At 39.2% G+C, this 19,677-nt stretch overlaps 1 protein-coding gene across 4 annotated transcripts in view; it reads left to right on the forward strand.

The window, feature by feature from the left end:
- The window catches only part of robo3 (roundabout, axon guidance receptor, homolog 3 (Drosophila)), a 144,478-nt gene that overhangs the window by 73,232 nt on the left and 51,569 nt on the right, over nucleotides 1-19,677 (forward strand). For all 4 annotated transcript variants that reach the window (XM_089126035.1, XM_089126036.1, XM_089126037.1 and 1 more), the window contains exon 2: nucleotides 2,002-2,328. In XM_089126035.1, coding sequence (XP_088982161.1) covers nucleotides 2,002-2,328 — 327 coding nt within the window. The remainder of the gene's footprint in view (nucleotides 1-2,001; nucleotides 2,329-19,677) is intronic.

Below are 19,677 nucleotides of genomic sequence, written 5' to 3' on the forward strand. Positions count from 1 at the left end.
GGGTTTGTTTTAAGTTGCACAAGTCTGTAGCCCAGGGGTGTTTATTCACTTGACTGAATATGAAGCAATAAAGCAAAGCCTTGCAGATCTGAATGGTAAGAAATAATCCTTGGAAGCACTTTTGTAATGCCAGGTTCTTAGTATAAACAGAGCACAAAATGCTTTAGTGTGTTTTTCTACATAATCCTGAGTAACTTTTGGTGGATTTTAGGGTGGTGATGGACGTAATCCCAGGGGGATGTTTGTAGCTTTTTATTACAGCTATCACACATTATTCATCTCCAACTGAAGGATGTTTTCATCATCCCTCTCTCTGACTGCTGGAAGTCACAGTCGCTCTCCTGTCACGAATTTTAAACCCCACTATAATTGTCCCCGCCAGGATTGGTAATTATTTCCAAAATCACCATGCATAGTGACTTACTTTCATCCCCATATATCTCCCGATGGCTAAAATTCTTTAGTCTTGTTGAGAAATCAGTTTGTGTTGTTGTTATTCATCCGTAATTGTTCCACCACCACACTGTCATTCAAATTGGGAGAGAGAAAAGCAATTTCAAAGCTTTCTGAAAGCCTACCTGAATTACCATACCACCGGTCCCCCCACCCAACAACTGTGCGAAACAAAAACCCTTGGCAGTCAGCATGAGTTCCTATGCACCTTAAAACAGAAGACAAATTATATATACATATCCAGGCATTCCAGCTGCTGCGGGATTGAAATGCATGTCTGCTTTCTTTGATAGCTGTTGAATTTAGAGTGTGTAATCTTCCACACTGCTAGTTGATATAACGTGCAATTGAGCAATGCATATGTATAATGCCTTAATTTTACCTAGCTGAGGGGGAAATTGTATTTTACATCCTTGTCAACAGTGACATCAATAATCAACTTGTAAAGATGGCATTGGTGTAGCAGGTGCTGGATCTGAAATTGTGCATCTTCTTGGCAAACCTCCAACTGGAATGAATGGTTTTTAAAAAGTACTCATCAAATTACCTTATTAATACAATTTTTTTGCAATATTACCTCGTGACAAGGTTCTGTCCACACTCAGTGACAATTTTTCCTGACGTCACAATGACGTTTAATTTACAGTTATATGGAGCTTGAATTTAGACCAGTGAGATTTTATGTTAGTCATATTGCTTCATGAACATGAATATAAATATGAACTATTAAATTTATTATTATGGTTGGTCAACACTTATTATTGTAAAACACAATTATTATTTGTTAAAATAATGCAATATTCATAAATTGTTAATATTATAAATTATAATATTAAATTTAAAAAATGCATATGTACCATGATGAAATTGTTTTGCATATTTAAATTAGTGGTCATCACCTCCACAGAAATGCTCCCACTCTCCGCTCTCTCCAAAGTTGCTTTGTATTTTTCTTGCCTAAGATAGTATGATTCTATACATTTAAAGGGATACTCCACTTTTTTTTTTGGAATTAGGCTCATTTTACCACTCCCCCAGTGTTAAACAGTTGGGTTTTACCATTTTCGAATGTATTTAGCCGATTTTTTGATATTTAGAAGAATATCAGTAACCAGACAGTTTCTGGTCTCATTGACTTCCACAGTAGGAAAAAAATATACTATGGAAGTCAATGAGACCAGAAAATGTCTGGTTACTGATATTCTTCTAAATATCAGAAAATCGGCTGAATGGATTTGAAAACGGTAAAACTCGACTGTTTAACTCTGGGGGATTGTAGAATGAGCCTATTTCCAAAAAAAGTGGAGTATCCCTTTAAAAAAAGCTGAATCAAGTTATTAAAATTGTGTGTTGATTCACATTGAACTGTTTAGAAATAGCAAAAATTGTCAAATTTTAAAGCAGTGAATCATGAATCAATCAATCGCTATCAAAGATTCACAACTGTGCATGTATAGCTTTTTGAGTTGCATTTATTGCTATTGTTTATATACCAGATTTTCTCAATGACTTGTAATGCAAATAGTGACCACCGATTCTCTCTTACAGGATCTCGGCCCAGACTGGAGGATGCAGCGCCACGGGTTGTCGAACACCCCTCAGACCTCATTGTTTCCAAGGGTGAACCCGCCACTTTAAACTGTAAGGCCGAAGGTCGGCCGACCCCCACGGTGGAGTGGTACAAAGATGGCGAGCGAGTTGAAACAGACCGGGAGGATCCGCGCTCCCACCGTATGCTCCTCCCCAGTGGCTCCCTCTTCTTTCTCCGAATCGTTCACGGAAGGCGCAGCAAGCCCGACGAAGGGGTGTACGTGTGCGTAGCGAGGAATTACTTGGGCGAAGCCGTCAGCCGTAATGCCTCTTTGGAGGTCGCAAGTAAGTCAGCTCATTTGTACTCTGATCCTTGCCTCGTGCCGTCTTCCTCAATCTCTCCTGCAAATTTCCTCAGTGCTCATCTCGTTTTTTTCCCCCTTCTATAAAGCTTTCCCATTTTGTCCTGCTCTCCTCATCTTTTTCCCTTCTCCTCCATCTCCACTCGATCTTGTTTAGTCTTCCACTGGCTGCGGCAGCCCATAACCATCGTCCCTGGATGCAGTAAAGCACTGAGGTCATTGTTAGTTTTAGAGGAGGTAATCTGATTTGTGGTATTAATGTAGATGGATGTTAGCTGGTATTCGAGCTAAATTCATCCCCAGAAATAGCCAAGAGAGGAGCGTAATGCTGGCTGCTTCCAGGTGACAGATGTTAGTTTAAAAAAATCCCACCAGCATCTCAGTGTTTCTCATGGAATGTCTCCAGGTTTTAGCAGCAGGGTTTGCCATATCCAATACACACTAATTAAATGCCGATGAGACTATTTGATTTCGGTCATTAGATTATCGCCAATTACATTATGCTTCTGCAACGTTATGTTTTTGTCATGCGACCTTAGAGCGATCACTCTGTGATTTGTAATACAGAATCGTTTCTAGGTGGCCTTTAGATTAGAGAACTTATACGCCGTCGTCAAAGGACAGATCCTTCACCTGCTCGAGTATTTCACCATCTGGTCTGAGATATCAGCGAGACGTAATAGCCCTCATGCTCTGGCACTGCTTGGAAAGAATAGCACTATTCTCACACTATTCAAAGCCAGAACGCAGATTCGTTCTCCAGCTACTCATAAATCCTGTCTATGAAATGCCTCTTTCGTGCATTACTATTGCAAAATGCTTTAAAATCCAAAGCATTTGCAATTCAGTAACACTCAGCTATCTAATTAGGATCTGAGCCTCCATGTTGAGCTCCAACGTGATTTATCATGCCTCCTGCAATATCTTTATTTAAAAGGGAAAGCAAAAACAGCCATATTACTTTTGATGTCTACCGGATTGATTGAAGTTGCAGCTCTCCAAAGCTATAAATAGGAATTATTTACTGCATGATAATATTAATTCTCATTCTCAATGAGTTTTTTCAGATTGGATTTCTTTTCAGTAACATTTTTATTTCTTCTTTCTTATCAGCGGAGGTTAAAAGCTATGCAAATTGTATTACTCTCATATTTCCATATCAAAAATATTAGATTTTTTTCTGATTGGATTTGAGCAATATCGGCATTTAGTTATAGGACTGACTGCTTGATTACATTACCAAAGCCATTAACCTACATTTCAGATTCATTTCTTAGTGATATCCGGCGCCTTGTGGTTTCAAAACTCTTGAGTTCATTGTAGGTTCATGATCCATGAGGGTTACGGAACAGATGCTCTGTTGAATAAAACATTTTTTTATTGTTGCGGAGAAAATTAGTTTTCCAAAGTTGCATTTAAGATGGTGGTTTAGGTTCTGAATACGATAGAGTCAACCTATAAATTTTATGCTTGGAAATTTGTATGAATTTTTACAGCACTATCTAAAAAAATACGCTTTTACTTCAGTCAACCGAAAACCAGCTAAACACATAATCAGACATCTGAAAATTCCCAAGTTTACCCTTACAAATGAAAGGTTTTTGGATGAGTTCTTCTCACATTGAGCAGAAATGTGCCTCGAATGAGACTGTCATTATCATTAACTGTAGACTGAATGTGCACAGTGGAAAGAATTCTGGTACGCAAATAGTTCGAGAACCCCATAGGAGTTGATTCTAGGTCCAGATTACTGAACCGCACATCCTCGCCAGTTATCTGTCCTGTCCTTTATCCTTGCTCCCATCATCCTGATGGACAACATCTTATGATATGTTACTTATGATATGTTTATCCCTCTGTGAGATGACAATGCGACATTTCCTCTAGGGATGTGTGCAAAAATGGCCTAAAACAAGAAAGAATCACATTTATTCGAATGTATATATGTGTATATATGTGTGTGTAACATATATATATATATATATATATATATATATATATATATATATGTATACAAAGAAAGTCTGAATGCTACAAATAAAGACAGTTCTTCACCTATCAAAATATAACGCATAACATCTAGAATAAAAGTAAATCAATGTGCTTTTCCCGCCAGTCCTCTGTAAACTACAACGGCACGCAAGGCTTTTATTTTTATTTTTTTATCCAACATTATAGTGAGATGCGGAGTAGGGGTCACTTGATCTTGCTCGCCTCTCAATCGTCCAATTTCAAAACGGTTTTCACAGGATGAATTTTGAGTTCGCAAGCTTTCGAATGATACCTAATCTATGATGATTACTAAAATATGTGGTATGAAAAAAAAATGCAATAAAAAAGAGCGCCAATCGTCCTGCTAGCAGGACGTGACAGTTAATTAAACCATCCTGAAAGTCATAGTGATCAGCCGACTTCAGATAACCATAACTTTTGTTAACGACAAAATAAAAACAGATTTGGAAAGGGCTTGAAACCAGCTTTAATATGGTATCAAAATCTGGAATAGGTCAAATTTCAGCATGTGATGGGTTTTCCCACATCGCATCACAAATGTTGACTATATTTTGACAAATGTTTCTCTATGTAATGGAAGTCCAAAATAACATTTTTTTTTTTTTGAGTGAACTGTTGTTAATATCCCTTTAATCCAATCGAACATTAGAATAGCTGATTTTTGATTAAGTTCTGTGGGCATTGATGCGATTTGGCCACATATTGCCAGCTCTCTGCATGGAGATCATCTTTCTCTATCATGGCACAGCTCCATGAGGCAGGTGGTGGGCGGGAGATGGGGATGAGGGGTCTGCTGCCAGCCATAGAGCTTGCCTGGTTCACAGGTTTTGGGGGGTTGGAAGAGATGGGTATAGAGAGAAAGGGAGGTAGAAAGATAAATAGAAAGAAGAAGGAGGGAACCCATATGCCAGGCATGTTGATCTGCCACCAGCAGGCAGCGTGTCGCACATTAGCAGGGCACAGATCTTCGGTCAAACGCGAGATGTTCTGGTGAGAATAAACAGGCTGTTGGCTCGGTGTGCGTGGGAGGCACTGGATTCCCAGTGAGTGTTTTAAAAGCCTGTTTATATATGCTGCTTTTGAAGGCGGTATTTATGGTTGAGGTGATGAGTTATGTAGGCACAGTTACATTACTCAGATGATAAAGCCAGAGCTGGGATGATTTACAGTGACAGAATCCTCACACTTTAAATGATAAATGAAAGGGAATGGATCTGTGTTGGTTCATCTGTGGTTTATTACTTTTTAAATGATGCTCCGCATTTGCTGTCGCCACTCTTTATACTTTTGCATGGCTCATAAGGGCTTATGGGTAAACATCAGCCATTTGGAGCATCTAATGAAAGTTGTTTGGGGGGGGGTCAGGCCTGGTTTCCAAGGGAACAGGTGAAGACAGAAGAACAGCTGTCCTATGGAATGTTGGGAATGAACAGGTGAAAGGAAGATACTCTTGTTCTGTTTTGATTGGCTGTGAGAGGTGGGAAACTTTTTCCACTTATGGGGAGAGTTCCAAAAACCTGTTGCACTGCAAAAACACAGGTCAGCAAGTGTGTGTTACATATACAAGTAGGTATGTATGTGTGCATATATATTGCGGCTAGGACCGGGCCCCACGGTTCGGCATGCATGTGATTCGGGGATTTTCCGGCTAAGTTTAACCATCATAGGTTATAATTTAGACGTGTTTTGTCTTGCCAATTTACATATTCAAATCATTTTAAATGCAGAAGAAGAAGCAAAAATCGGGAGAGAGAGGCGCATTTCAGAGAGCGTCGAACACCGAATTCATTCCTCTTTCGCGTTTCCTTGCCCTTAAACGACACATAAACACAAAATTGTCAAAATACCCATCTAAATGCCCGTCTCTGCAGGTACTCTCTCGTTTATGTCATTAGTGAACAGTGTGTCGTTAATATTAATAAAACGAAATACAGCCCTAACTAAGATTTAACTATATTTAATTTCTACAGTGAACATGTAGTGTTATTTTACATTTAGGCTTAATTATTCATTTCTGTACCTGAATACTACTGTTAGACTTTTGAAACTTTTTGTAGTTTTAAAATATGTTCACTCGTTTTAAATTATGTCTGACCTTCATCAGTTCGGCTAGTAGTTTTTGATGTAGTAGCTATCAAAGAACCTCAAATGAGCTTTAAATAATAAATGAAAAGCAAAGTTATTTTATATATATATATATATATATATAAACGTAAAAAAAGAAAGGCTGAATTTGGCCATTCTGCTGAAGGAAAGCTTTTCTTATGGGTCACACTGTACCTCTAGGGTTTAAGCTGGAGACATCCTGACAGATAAGCCTATTTATGTGAAGCCCCTCAGTCCAGGACACAACTAAAGTAATAGTGGCTTATGTTCAGCTGGGCATGCTGTCCCCCTCTGGGCCGCCTGCCCTCTGTGCTATTAACCTTATTGCCTTGGATCTAGAATCAGTGTGGGTGCTGAAGGAAGGCCCAGAGCAGTCGAGACTTTGAAACTCCTCAATATAAATTGATTATGAAACCAGCAGAAAAGAGCATTGTAAAAGAGCATTGTAAAGCTTTTTAATTAAATTTGAGCAGCCTTTTACTGTAGCTCTAATGCACCGACACACCCGGATGCAGCCATAAAAACCACACGAATCAGATTTCTGTGATCCGTCTTCCCGTTTCATCATGACTCAGAAGGCCATTTCAGTCCCGCAAAGCTGCTGAAACTTCAACCAGACTTTGATGAGATACATCGACAAAGCAGATTTATTATTCCAAAGCCTCTGTTGTAAATATGTGAGCTATTAATCTCCCCGAATTTTCCAAAGTACTAAAGAGAAGAGGTGCCAAGTTTCAAATGCAGTCTTCGCTAATTCTAGCAAATGCACATTAACCCGGTCTGTCCAGACGGGAATGTGGCTGCGTGTGTGTCCGCGCAGCAATAATGAGATCACTTAGCCTGTCGAACTCCAGGGGTCAGGGAGACTGCTGACAGGGTGGGGTCACTCGGACACGGGGGGACACCGGCCTTCTGGCTATTTAACTCTCACACTACCTAATGAATTAATTAAAGCCAGCCACGAGTAACACAGATCAGACGTGTGGACACATGGTCACCTTGGATGAAGCAAGAGAGAGGAAGGGAGAGATATGCAGTACAGATAGTCATAATAAACTGCTGGGGGATAAAGAGAGGGAAATGTAATGGGAAACGAGGGAAAGAGAGAGAGTGTTTTGCTGAATGAGCAACAGGTGGTGCGAGGAGGAGTTTAGACCGAACCCCCAATCAACTTGATAAGCAGTGGTGCATCTGTGAGCTTTTGTATAGTCAGAGTAATGACCAGAACATGCAGGACACCAGGAACAATACAGCCCAACCTCTGACACCCTAGGGATCCACCAACCACTTTCAGTAGTTGCTCTGAACAACTCTCATTTGTGTCTCTCTGAAGCTGCACTACAGTCTTTTTGTTTGTTTTTTACATGGGTTTGAATGTTGTTAGTAGATATATGTTAACAAAATCTTAATAATAATAGTTTTTACTAATATTAATATCATTATTGTATATTAATATAATTATGATTTAGTATTATATTGAACTACTATAATATATATAATACTAAAATTTTATATATAAAATATACGAAAATTATTATTATTAATTATTGTATTATTAATAATAATTAAAATATTATTTTAATTATATTATTATAATCACAATAAAGAATTCTTCTTCCAAGCAATATAGTTCATAATTAAAATGACAGTTTCTTTTATATAGTATTTGTGGTCACGGCTCAAACAGAATGAGGCTCGTTTCAACTTTTTATTTGCACTTTTGCTTACTCAAATACTTCATGAAACAATTGTTTCCTCTGTGGTTGAGGTTAAATGAACGTGTAATCATTGTTGTTGACTTTGGGAGAGTCTGACCACCATAGGGACTGTTTAATTGCATCTATTCATTTTCTTAACTGAGATCATAAAATTGTAATTGTGCATTTTACTGGCGTACTAAATTGCAAGGTTAGTTTTAAGGGCTTTCCTGTAGGACGGCATATTTTTTTAAAAGCCCATTATATGGATCTGAACTTGACCCTTATTTTTAAAAGACCTCTGATGTTATTATTGTAGAGAGGGAAGACAACGTTAAGCTTAAAACGATGTTGGTAAGCCTGTTAAGTGCCGTGATGGATGGGAACCGGTCGTTGCAAATGCTAAATAATTTTTCCTTCCACTGCAGTATATGTGGCTGTACAATCCGTATACCCTGAGAGTTTGTGCAGGCACCAGCCCTGGGATGATTGATTGCTTCTCTCTCGTTGGCATTGCCAGCTGGCATCAGAGTGATGGGAGAGAGCAATGGGCCAGGATATTGGTCTGTGTTTAGAATGTAGGAGAGCATAGAGACACCCACCACAAGCAAAATCAATTCTTTCTTTTTTTGTTGGCCTTTTCACATCCTTTTTTACTTGTTTCTCCCTTCTTTTACTGGTTTCGGTCCCTTACAGAAACACAAATCTGGCTTAGTTATTTTCCTGTACATTTTTAATTCAAGGTCATTTGAACAAGAACTGATCGCACAATGATTCCAGAATAAAAGATGACAGTTCAATTTCATCAAGCAATGTCAACCAATCAAATTTTCCAGCCAATCTAATCAAACTCGGAGAGGATGCACGTCTCAGCCTGCACACGTTTGTGACGTCTCTTCCAAAAGCGTAATTCTCTTCCTAGCTCCTTTTAGCAGATGGGCTCACCTTGAAGGATCAGAGGATTTGGGATGAACAAGAATCCCTCCCCAAACCCCTGCGAGGAAAGGCTTCAACGTCAAGCCTTATCCCGAGACCTGTCCCGCTGATATGCACTGACGCATCACGCAGAGCGCTCTCAGAGTCTGACTGCTCCGCTGAGTTTGAGCCCTGTCTCCTCTTATGATTTTAGTACCACGTGTGGTGTTGGTGTGGTAAAATACAACTGTAGCACCTTGAAGGCTCATACTCAATTCGATTTCTGCAGTCTATTGAGAATCCATTACACAAGTAAAATCTTTTCTGGTGGCACATTGATTATTTCACACATTGTTATCATGATTGTTGAACTCCATTTACCAAGCTCTTTGCTTTTTCTGTACAACAGCATGAAAGCTTTCGACAGTATAATTGATGCAGGTTTCGTGACTTTTAACTCCTTCACAAGCGGCATCAGGTCTGCATTTGTGTTTTCGCTGTGTGTCCTGAAATCAATAATTTTTTCGAAGCAACTTTCCTGCCTCTAGCGATCCTCAGGCAAAAATTGCCTGTTTACCAAATAAAATAAATTTTAGTTTTTCCAGAGATTCCTTCAACAGCTGCAATCTTACAGGTTTTAACATAAAAAGCATATAAATGTAAAAATGTATTTATGTGTGAATGAGCATATATTAGAGATGCATTCATGTATCGGCCAATAATCTGTATCAGCGGATAAAAGCTATTATTTTATCGGCCTATCACTATTAGCCATCGGCCGATGATCAGGGCCGGTGGAAAAATGTTTTCAGACTGCAATTCATACTGTGTGTGAAAAAAATCTATATTCTCTTAAATATAGAGCAAGTTAACTTGAAATAATGCATTACCAGTTACAAAATAGTGACATCTGTTTGACCCTATGAATCATCCGTAGTTCTAGTCAGGGTTGCCAGGTCCGTAGTTTTTCCCACACCAAATATTTTAAGTAGATTTTTGGACTTTATTACATGTGAGTCTCAACTTTCAAAGTCTGTCAATTTTATCACAAAACTCAAACAATAAATTACGTTTTGACGCTTTTGAATGTGTCGTGGCAGATTGCTATAGCACCTTAGTTTAAGCGGCAGCGCGAGTCGTCAAGTTATAGCACGAAAAAACATCCATGAGCATCAGAAGGTATGTTGATACCATTAAGATACCATACAACTTAGAAATGAATCATATAAAGCAGCTTGTGAACAATGTCACTTAATAATGTTGCATTTACCTCAGTAAAGTTAACCAGTGTTCATAGTTCATTAGTTAGCTATAAATAAAAGCTTATTTATATATGTTTATTATATATTTATATATTTTGTATACATATATGTTAGAGTTTGTAAGTGTAACAGTGACAATCACACAAGTTAAACATGCAAAATAAATCCCCAGATCACCTTAATTCTTCGTGCTGGTTTGTTTTGGACAGTCATATATTTCAATATCCTCAGATGGCTGTGGATTGCTATGGAGGGGACATTTCATTAACAGAAAGGGGGGTGATGGTGGACAAAGACAGAGTTCAGTCCCATCCTCTCATTAAGCTCGAGAAGTGCAGACCATCACTAGATTAAAGTAATCCTCTTTCTTTCCAAAGACCATGTCTCTATTAGCTTCCACCGTGGTCGGCCACACGCGCCGGATTAGACCACATCACTAATGGACTTATTGTTGTCGGTATCTGCATACAAAAAGACCAGCTATGGGGGGGGCCTGGGGCTGTCCTCCTAGATGTGCCATCAATAAAGAGGTCCTCCCCTCTCTCATCCTCTTATCTCCTCTACTTTTGTTCTCCACTCAGGCGTTTTGTGGGCCAGCGTTATGTCCAGCAGCGCAGGAGCGAGTAACGGTTTACACACGCAACGCACCCAAGCACTGAATAATGATGAGTTTACAGTAGGGCGAACGTGTTAGACAGTCAGCCACCCTCCGAGCAGCTGTCCCCCCCCCCCAAAAAACACTTGATTGAAGTTGTTTAGCAGCTTCTGTTGTTACGAAATGCTTAATAAAACAATGAAATTGGGACAAAAGGGAGGTTATGCAAATGGTTTGGAGATGACCTCATATTAGGCATCAAAGATGAGAAAATTCTAGGCTTGTCTGATTTAGTTTAGATCATTTATTCTGATCAAAAAAAAAAAGTTTTGATTTGCCAGTTAATGCTTACAAATGTATTGTCGAGGAGCTGAAACGGCCAAGACAAAGCGTTATTGTGTCTTGTGGAGAATTAGAACACCTCTATTAAAGTCTAGATTCCATCATAACAACAGTGTGAAACTTACCCATAATGCATTGTTAATGTGACTGGTAGGCTAAATGAATCCTTGAAAAAACTGGTAAGCTTGGAGTGGAAAGGATTGCACACCCAGTGATTTTTTTCGTCTAATATTTATATTTTATTTTATCTTTATTTCAATTAGAGCCAGACTGATTTATCGGTAGGCCGATATTATCGGCCGATATTAGGCATTTTCCAAACTATCGGTATCGGCAGTAATGGCCGATAAATGAATATTTCAAAAATAAAATAAAAACGGACGAAACACGTTTGAACCATGTCATGAGAGTTGGAGTTGTATAGTTTGTCCACCAGAGGGCACTCTACACCATCCCTGTTGGCAACATTCGTTGAGTTGGTCACGATACATACATTGCTTGAATAACAATTAAAAGAACATCCCCATCAGTTCTCTTAACTCAAATAAACATGACAAAATTTGTGACTATCATGTCCAGTTTTGCTGCTGTTAAAAAGCCGAGAGTAAAGCGGAATTAGCTAGTAATAGTTACGTTACGTTGTTACTGTGTAGTTGACTGACTGTCCTTTTAACTTTTGACAATGTGACTGAAGTATTTCTTTACTAGCTCGTGACAGTAATAGCAATGAGACATATCATCTCTCCTTAGCCTGTTATATTGAAAATGTACAATGTACAATTTGCAGTATGATGTAATCCATTGCTAAATTGTGGCTCATCATAGACTAGCTAACCACAAAGCTAGCTAATGCAACTCTCATTAGTCTGTTCTGTTGTGACAATAAAAGAAACAAGTTTCTTTTTAAAATGCATTAGTGTATTATTTTAGTTAAAACTAAAATAATAACTAAATAATTAAAATTAACTAAATCTGTTAATGTTGTGTTGTGCGTTTCTGAAAATAAAAAATAAAAATAAATATCGGCCGATATATCGGAATATCGGATTTTAAAACCCAAAAATATTTGTATCGGTATCGGCCTTCAAAATCCTTTATCGGCAATTAGTTTTCGTTAACAATAACAAAATAAGGAAAGAAAGTCAAATAGGTTTGGAATGATATCTGTTTTTATTTTTTTATTTTTTTTATTTTACTAGAACAATCCCTTTAAGGATTTGTTAGGAAAGAAGTGAGCATGTTTGTGTTTCGTGTGTTTGTGTCTGTGGTTTATCCTGAGTGGCAGGCCATCACATGCTGGGAAAGGTGTGAAGATTATCTCCCATCTTTAGACCAGAGAGCCTGCGATTGACTTGAGGATAGAGCTGAGTCTTGGAAATGGCCTTCCTAGGGTTAACACACTCTATAAAACCATTTTCAAAAACTTGTTTTCAACCATTGAAACATTTTGCGAATCCTTATGCAGTGCGAGGGCACATTTGAAACGACTAGTTTGTTTCTCTTCCTCTGTGTAAAAGCACCTCTCTGTCATTTAAATGAGGCTGGCGTACCCTGATGCCGCTAGCACAGGCCGCTCCAGGCAGCTGCGGGTGGGACAGTGATTAACAGTGAATGGGGTGGAGGTTAGAGTCGATTCCTCTGGCTCTGCGCCTCTGGATCCTACTGTTGGTCAAACGCCCCCTTTCCTCCTCCTCCTTTTCGGGATAATGACACCCGCCTCCTGCACTGCACATGCGGCCTTGCTCATAAAGAATTCTCATTTATAACTTCAATTTGTCGCCCTGACATGGTGAGGGGTAAAAGGTTTCGGGGAAGACCAGACGGGCCTGTTTATGGGCAGTTAAGAGCCTTGAAATGATGTACCTCGGCAGCACGTCTCATACATCTCTCCGTCTCTCATTCACTCCCTCATATAGAATGCATATCATTTCATCAGGCTGGATAGGGGTGCTGGGGAGCGCTTTGGGTCATAAAAAGATGAAATATCACTGTTATTTCTCGAGTCTTCACCGTGTCTGCCACCGCAACTAAGGGTTTACGAGCGTTGTAAAGCTGACTTGTGTCTCAGAGCATGCAGCCCAAGGATTGCATTGGTACAAATATTTATTCACGTACAATTTACTTGTTTATATAGCAGATATTATAAATTATATTTATTTAGTTATTTGTTTCTTTGCAAAAATTTTTTTTATAAATGTGTATTTACTTACAATACTTGTTAAAAACATTCAAAACAAACAAATGCTTTATTTTTTGTTTTATTTACATAGTTGCTTTTTTTGCTGTTCCTATTTGATCTAGATGGGGTTTTTTTCTCGGGATGGGATCTTTGAAACCGCACAAAATTGTTCATTTTCACTTGTATTGTTTGTCCTGTGACGGAACCTGAATATTAACACCAGCCTCGTGGTTCAGAGCGCTTCCCACACATGGAGGAAATTATTTTTCATCCACAGTCACCACATCAGTGCATCCAGATGCTTTTCATCAATCAGCTGTGAAAGAGAGAGACGAAGAGAGCGAGGGATCCCAGCTGTTGTGTTCTAACAGGACTCAGGTGATGGTTAAGCAGCAGAGACAGCTTCTAAATGAACGTCGAGCCGAAGACAAACACGCACATGCTAATGCCACTGCAAACAAAAGCCGAAATAAAACGAAAAAAGTGAGTGTGGCGTACAAGCAGCGTTGATTTCCCACTGTCCCCAAGGCAATATCAGTCTGGGCTTCTGCCCTGAGCTTGCACTGGGCTCATTACGTCTGGAGAGGCCTCTTTGATCCTATCGGGGTTTGGGATGATGAAACGTTGAAGGCAGCAGATCGCTGTGTGTGTGTGTGTGCGCGTAGAATAGTGTGTATTAGGGATGTTAGCTGGTGGGGGTTGAAAAGAGGGACAGATGTCCAAGCTGCACGTGCCTCAAGCGTCATATCCAACCCCCCAACTCCCCTGTTACCTCGCCACCCCTCTTCGCTTCTGTCCCGCCACCACCCGACTTCTGTCAAGAGCTGGCCCAGCTCGCGGGTCCGTCGACTGCAACAGATGTGTTCGGCACTGCGCCATACTGATGCTAACCTGACTGCGGAAGACCTCTGAAATCCAAACTCTTCCAAGCTGCTGTGGTATCTCATAGCCAGGAGATATGAAACCTGATCTAGATCCTCTTATCCTCTGAAGGGCCATTGATGGCAGAGAAGATTAGAGTTGAAATTCCTCAAAATGTCACACGTTCTTTGAGTTCTTTTGCTTGCAGTTGTGGGCTAGCCTAGGCTGATATATTATTTCCAGCCAGAACTGACTTCAGGGCAGAGGTTTAGCCGCATCTACCCAGAGATTTGGAGGAAGATATTGAGATGTCCTTTCATGTGGGCCAAAGACAGGTGTATTTAAGAGACGTACTCTTTCTCAAAGCTGCTGTAATTGTGTTGACTCCACAAGGGAACTCTTAGCGGCGGCCGCAAATCACTACAGAGAACGGAAGAGAATCACTCATACACCCGGACAGCTCAAGAGAAACCGCTTTAGCATCTCACTATAACATTTTTGTTTGGTTGCACATGAGAGCATATTTCATGTGAGGGTATATTTTTTGCAAATATGTTTGTGTATACTGTTGTTGTTTCGACTTAATCTATGTACAGTACCAATCAAATGTTTGGGGAACGAATTTTTTATTTATTTTTTTTTTTTAAATGAATCCTATCATTCAGGATTAAATTGATCAAACATGATATTGAAAACATTGACATTGTTTTAAAAAAAAAAATATATATATATATATATATATATATTATAACACTGAAGAGTGGAGTAAAGACTGCTGGAAAATCAGCTTTATTAAAAGTTACTTTTATTTTTCAGTATTTAATTTATTCATTTTCTTACTTATGTATTTACTTTTTTTGTTCTTGTTCAGCTTTGCTGTTACAGAATCAAATTTTCATATAGAACAGTTATTTTGAATTGCAATAGTATATCACTGTATATAACTGTTTTACCGTATTTTTGATTTAATAAATGCAGACGTTGTGAGCATAAGACACTTCTTTCAAAAACAGAGTCCCTGAGGCCTTTTTTAGTGGTGGTGGGTGTCCGCATAAGTGGACGCTTTTTTCCCTTTTCCTGCCTCAGGTCTTCCCTGGTCAGGGGTGGTCTGTGTGGATAATTGGGCGTCCAGGGGGCTGGAGGACAAATGTGACCATTTAAAGAAGATGAGAGAGTTGAGGAACCAGCGGACAGGCCTAAAGCTCTCCATATGTCCACACACGAAGATAATGATTAGCATTAAAACTCATCAATCAGATAAATCAATAGCCTGGCGGTCAGCTACCACCTGTTCATCCGATTGTGCGTGCTAAGCTCACATAGCTCGGATTTTAAGCAATGGTGGAATATTAATTAAATAGTAAGAAATCTAAATGTGTAAGATGCATCATTGGACACTTGTACATCCCCAAATCAAATTCACATTGGAGGGAGCGGTGCAGATTTTTAATATCAAGGCACACGGATTAGAGCCTGTAAAACTGATATTGACACGGTTCATAATTTCCTGACCCGAATTTAATAAGATTAATACCTCACGAAGATCATGCGCAGAGATTACAGAGATTCTGCGCCGATGAAGCCGTCTTCAGCATGTGTTTGTCTATTTGTACGTCTGAGCGTGTGATGGATCGCTTCATGCAGAGAGGACAGATTGACAGATGACCAAGTCAAATGCCGAAAGCGCCTCTGCGAACATAAACCTTTCATCACTGTGAGAGAGCCATTTGTCATTTGAATATTAGATTTTATTCATGAGTGATCGTAAAGCACGCAAGCTTTCAGGGAACAAAGTAACATGCTTTTCATTAGGCGTGAATGACTGTGGATGCATTTGCGTGTTTAGGCTAAACCTCTATTTAGAAAGCTGATGAAAGTATCAGACCCTATAAAAACAACCATGTTTAGAGCTGTCAAACTACTTTAAATGCAAACTGGTTGTAATGCTGAAAAAGACCTCAAACAGATCAGCGGAGGACCCGTCTCGACTTTTTGAATTGATTTCGTAAAGCCTTTCACCTGCCGCTCAGTGACTCAAACAAACAGACTCATTACTGTATAGACAGCTGCATTGGTTGCATGTGAAAGCCCCCAGCAGAGTCGTATGCTGCCGGTTTTAAGGGATACCTTACAATGTCAGAGACCCGACTTTAAAATTAATGAAGGACCGGGGATGAAGAATTGATTTTTTGGAGGGGAAAGGTTGCGAGTCGGGGGATTCATTAGCCATGCCCCACAGAATGCAGCTATAGCGGCAGCCGAGGGAGGTAATTGAAGTGGACTGCGGGTAGGATTACACAGACTTTGTTTTCAGAGGAGATAGAAAGATGGAGAGAAGTAGAAAGAAGGGGGTTTCCCCCCCGAGGTCGACATAAGGGGTTAAAGGTCATAGTCTTAATCCTTCATCCCCAGGGTTTATGGGTAATTGGCAGTCTAATCAGGGTTTATAGAAGCTCTCTTGGTCATAGCTGGCCCAGGACTAGTTTAAAATTATACCCTTTCCCACCTGTTAGAGTCATTTGTTCCTTATCTTAAGGTGTTGATTGTCAAGATAGGGACAACAGAAAAAGAGGCTTAGTTTTTATTGGCTCATCAAGCAACTTTAAAAAGTATAGAATTATAGACTTCTTGATGATTTCTGGTTTACTCGAAGCCGTATTTGCAGCAAGAATGGGAAAGTCCAGGAGAACTTAATTTTCCCTCAGATTGGAGGGCGCCTCTCTCTGGATCTGTTGTTGTCTTGACAGGGCAACATTAGATTTCCATAAGCCCACGGGACTGTAGTGTTCAATTCTGTTTATATGCATGTGAGTGCTTGTGTGTTGAAATTAATTAGTTGAAAGCTCACATACAGTGTGTTTCGAAGGGGTTCACAAGGTTAATTAAAGCTGCAGGTAGGGCTAGGGGTTCAAGCTTGCCCAAATTGATTTGACTAACGCTCAGCACCCTGCTGGCTGAAATCTTGTCAAGCCATTTAAGACTTGCGAAGGGACACGCAGAACGTCAAAGTAAAGTAGTGGTGTATATATAAGTGTGTTATCAGTGTTATTAGACTTATCAGTGTGTTTATCGTGCAATTTATACGCGAAAATTAGTTTTTACGTGCATAGGATACGTATGGGTTGATTAGGGTAGGTTTAGTAGTGGTGTGGGGTGCGTGTGTATTACACACAAATGAACTGCGTATCAAAAGCATGTGAAAACTGCGTATCATATGCACGTAAAAACTATAAATTGCACGATAATACACAATGCGTGCTATAGAGACGCATGTATGTGAGAACAGGCTGATGTGTGTGTATATATATATATATATATATATATATATATATATAAATATATTAGGGGTGTAACATTTGAAATAACAAAATTTTGGTCGGCAGGAAAAATGGTCCAACGAAAACCAAACCGAAAAATACGTACCGAAAACCGAACCGAAAGCCTCTTACCGAACAAATACGTGTATCAATACGAATACGTGTATCGTTACACCCATAATATATATATATTGTAAACTATATATACTCTCATTTTACTCTGACCACGGAAAAATAACTGTTATAAAATACTAGTATGTTTGATACTAAATATTAATTCAATTTAATTCAATCTGGTCACATTGGCTGTTATTTTGTTGCCATCAGACAGAAAACAATTGTCTGCAAATCTTCAAATAGTTCACTAAAATGTGATAGATACATCTAGCTTTGGTTTCTCGCTATAAAATGCGACATCTAGACATCCAATTATACTCATGTTTGTCAAGCAGGAATCCATTATTCACCATGACATCCTCATGAAGTGTAATGTATAAGCTTGATGCCACTCCATCGCATACATTTGAAGGGAAGGAAATTAAAACAGCGGCAGCTGACAGCCATCCATTAGAGGTGTAAAGAGGGGCGCCCCAAATAGCTAACGCTAATATCTGCCTGTTCTGTTGTCCTGCTTTGGATTCATCAACAATATATTAATTCACACATGCTCAGAGAGCTTCATTCATCAAACCGAACTCTCCCGCCCTGTCGTAATGACATTGTAGTGACATTAACGCAGTAATTTAGACGTAATGGCTGTACATTATCCATCCTAAAGTCAAAGCATACACACTGATTCACTTACTCTCACATAAACACATCCTATGCACCAAATATATTACCCATAATTAATAGTCAGAAATTTAATTCCAGCTGGTGTCAGGCTGTGTTTTTTTTATCCATCTGTGGCTTTGCAGTCTGTTTCGGCTATAATAAATCTTGCATTATATCGATCCATAGCACCTCTAAAGATTTGTGACTCTAATCTCGAGGACCCGCCGCAGAAACACTCCTGTTCCTCTGCTCATCAAGAGGTATTATAGACCTTGAGATAGCATCAAACTCTCACTGACACGCTCGCGGTCCTGAAGGACAGCCTGTGTCCCCAAGCTGCAAACCTTGACTGTGGCGCGGTCGATCTATTATATGCATGACAATGATATATTTTTGCAGATATGACTAATGTCTTGCATTTAAGAGCATATTTATAACACTCATACGCATGTATCTTGAAATGCTAATGTATAATGGGATAATTTGAAGGACAAGGGGGATTTAAAAAGTGTTGTTTAATGTTATTGATGTTGACTTCAGTTGCTTTAAGTGATTATTTTGAATTATTTTTTTTGCAGATATAAGATGCTTTTCAGTGAATTCACACATGCTGTAGCTCTACTAAACCCACTAGTGATGTCTGTAATTGAGACCAATATAGAGTTTGAGAGGATTATCGATGCCACCACTTGGACTGATTTAATATGCAACATTAATCATCGTTAGGGCTTGATGTGCTTATTACGATTTCAAAAGCTCAATGTTTGGAAGTGTTCAAAAAGTTCAGCTGAAACAAAAAAAAGTTCTCTCAGCTCTCAAACCTTTTGGATTGTGTGATTTTGAGACGTGTGAAGCGATCAGGCTGAGATAGATAGTGAGAAAGCATGAACGAGATGGATGGGAAGAGAGAGATATGAGTGCCTTTGGACTGTTATCAGACCTCTGTCAATTTGGTTACAGAATTTGGGAAGGTTCAGGTCAGTCAAGAGAAAAAGACAGATTTAGAAAGGAAGCAGATAGAGAAGAGACATTGTCTGAGAGAAAGCAAATTATGCAGTTGAGTTGGGATAGAGATTCTTATTTGGGAAAGTACGTTTACAAAAACTAAGACCAGGTACCTGTATATCCTATACTAGAGTTAATCTGACATAAGAAACTGTCTATTAGAAAGGAACTCTTTCAAAAAAAAAAAAAAAAGTGTACATCTGGCATCGATTCTGCATAAAATTGTGCCATTAAAAATGCTTTGCATTTCTATTAGCCTTGAGCAC

This window comes from Pimephales promelas, chromosome 23 (assembly GCF_988280905.1).
Source record: "Pimephales promelas chromosome 23, fPimPro1.hap1.1, whole genome shotgun sequence".
Lineage (NCBI taxonomy): Eukaryota > Metazoa > Chordata > Actinopteri > Cypriniformes > Leuciscidae > Pimephales > Pimephales promelas.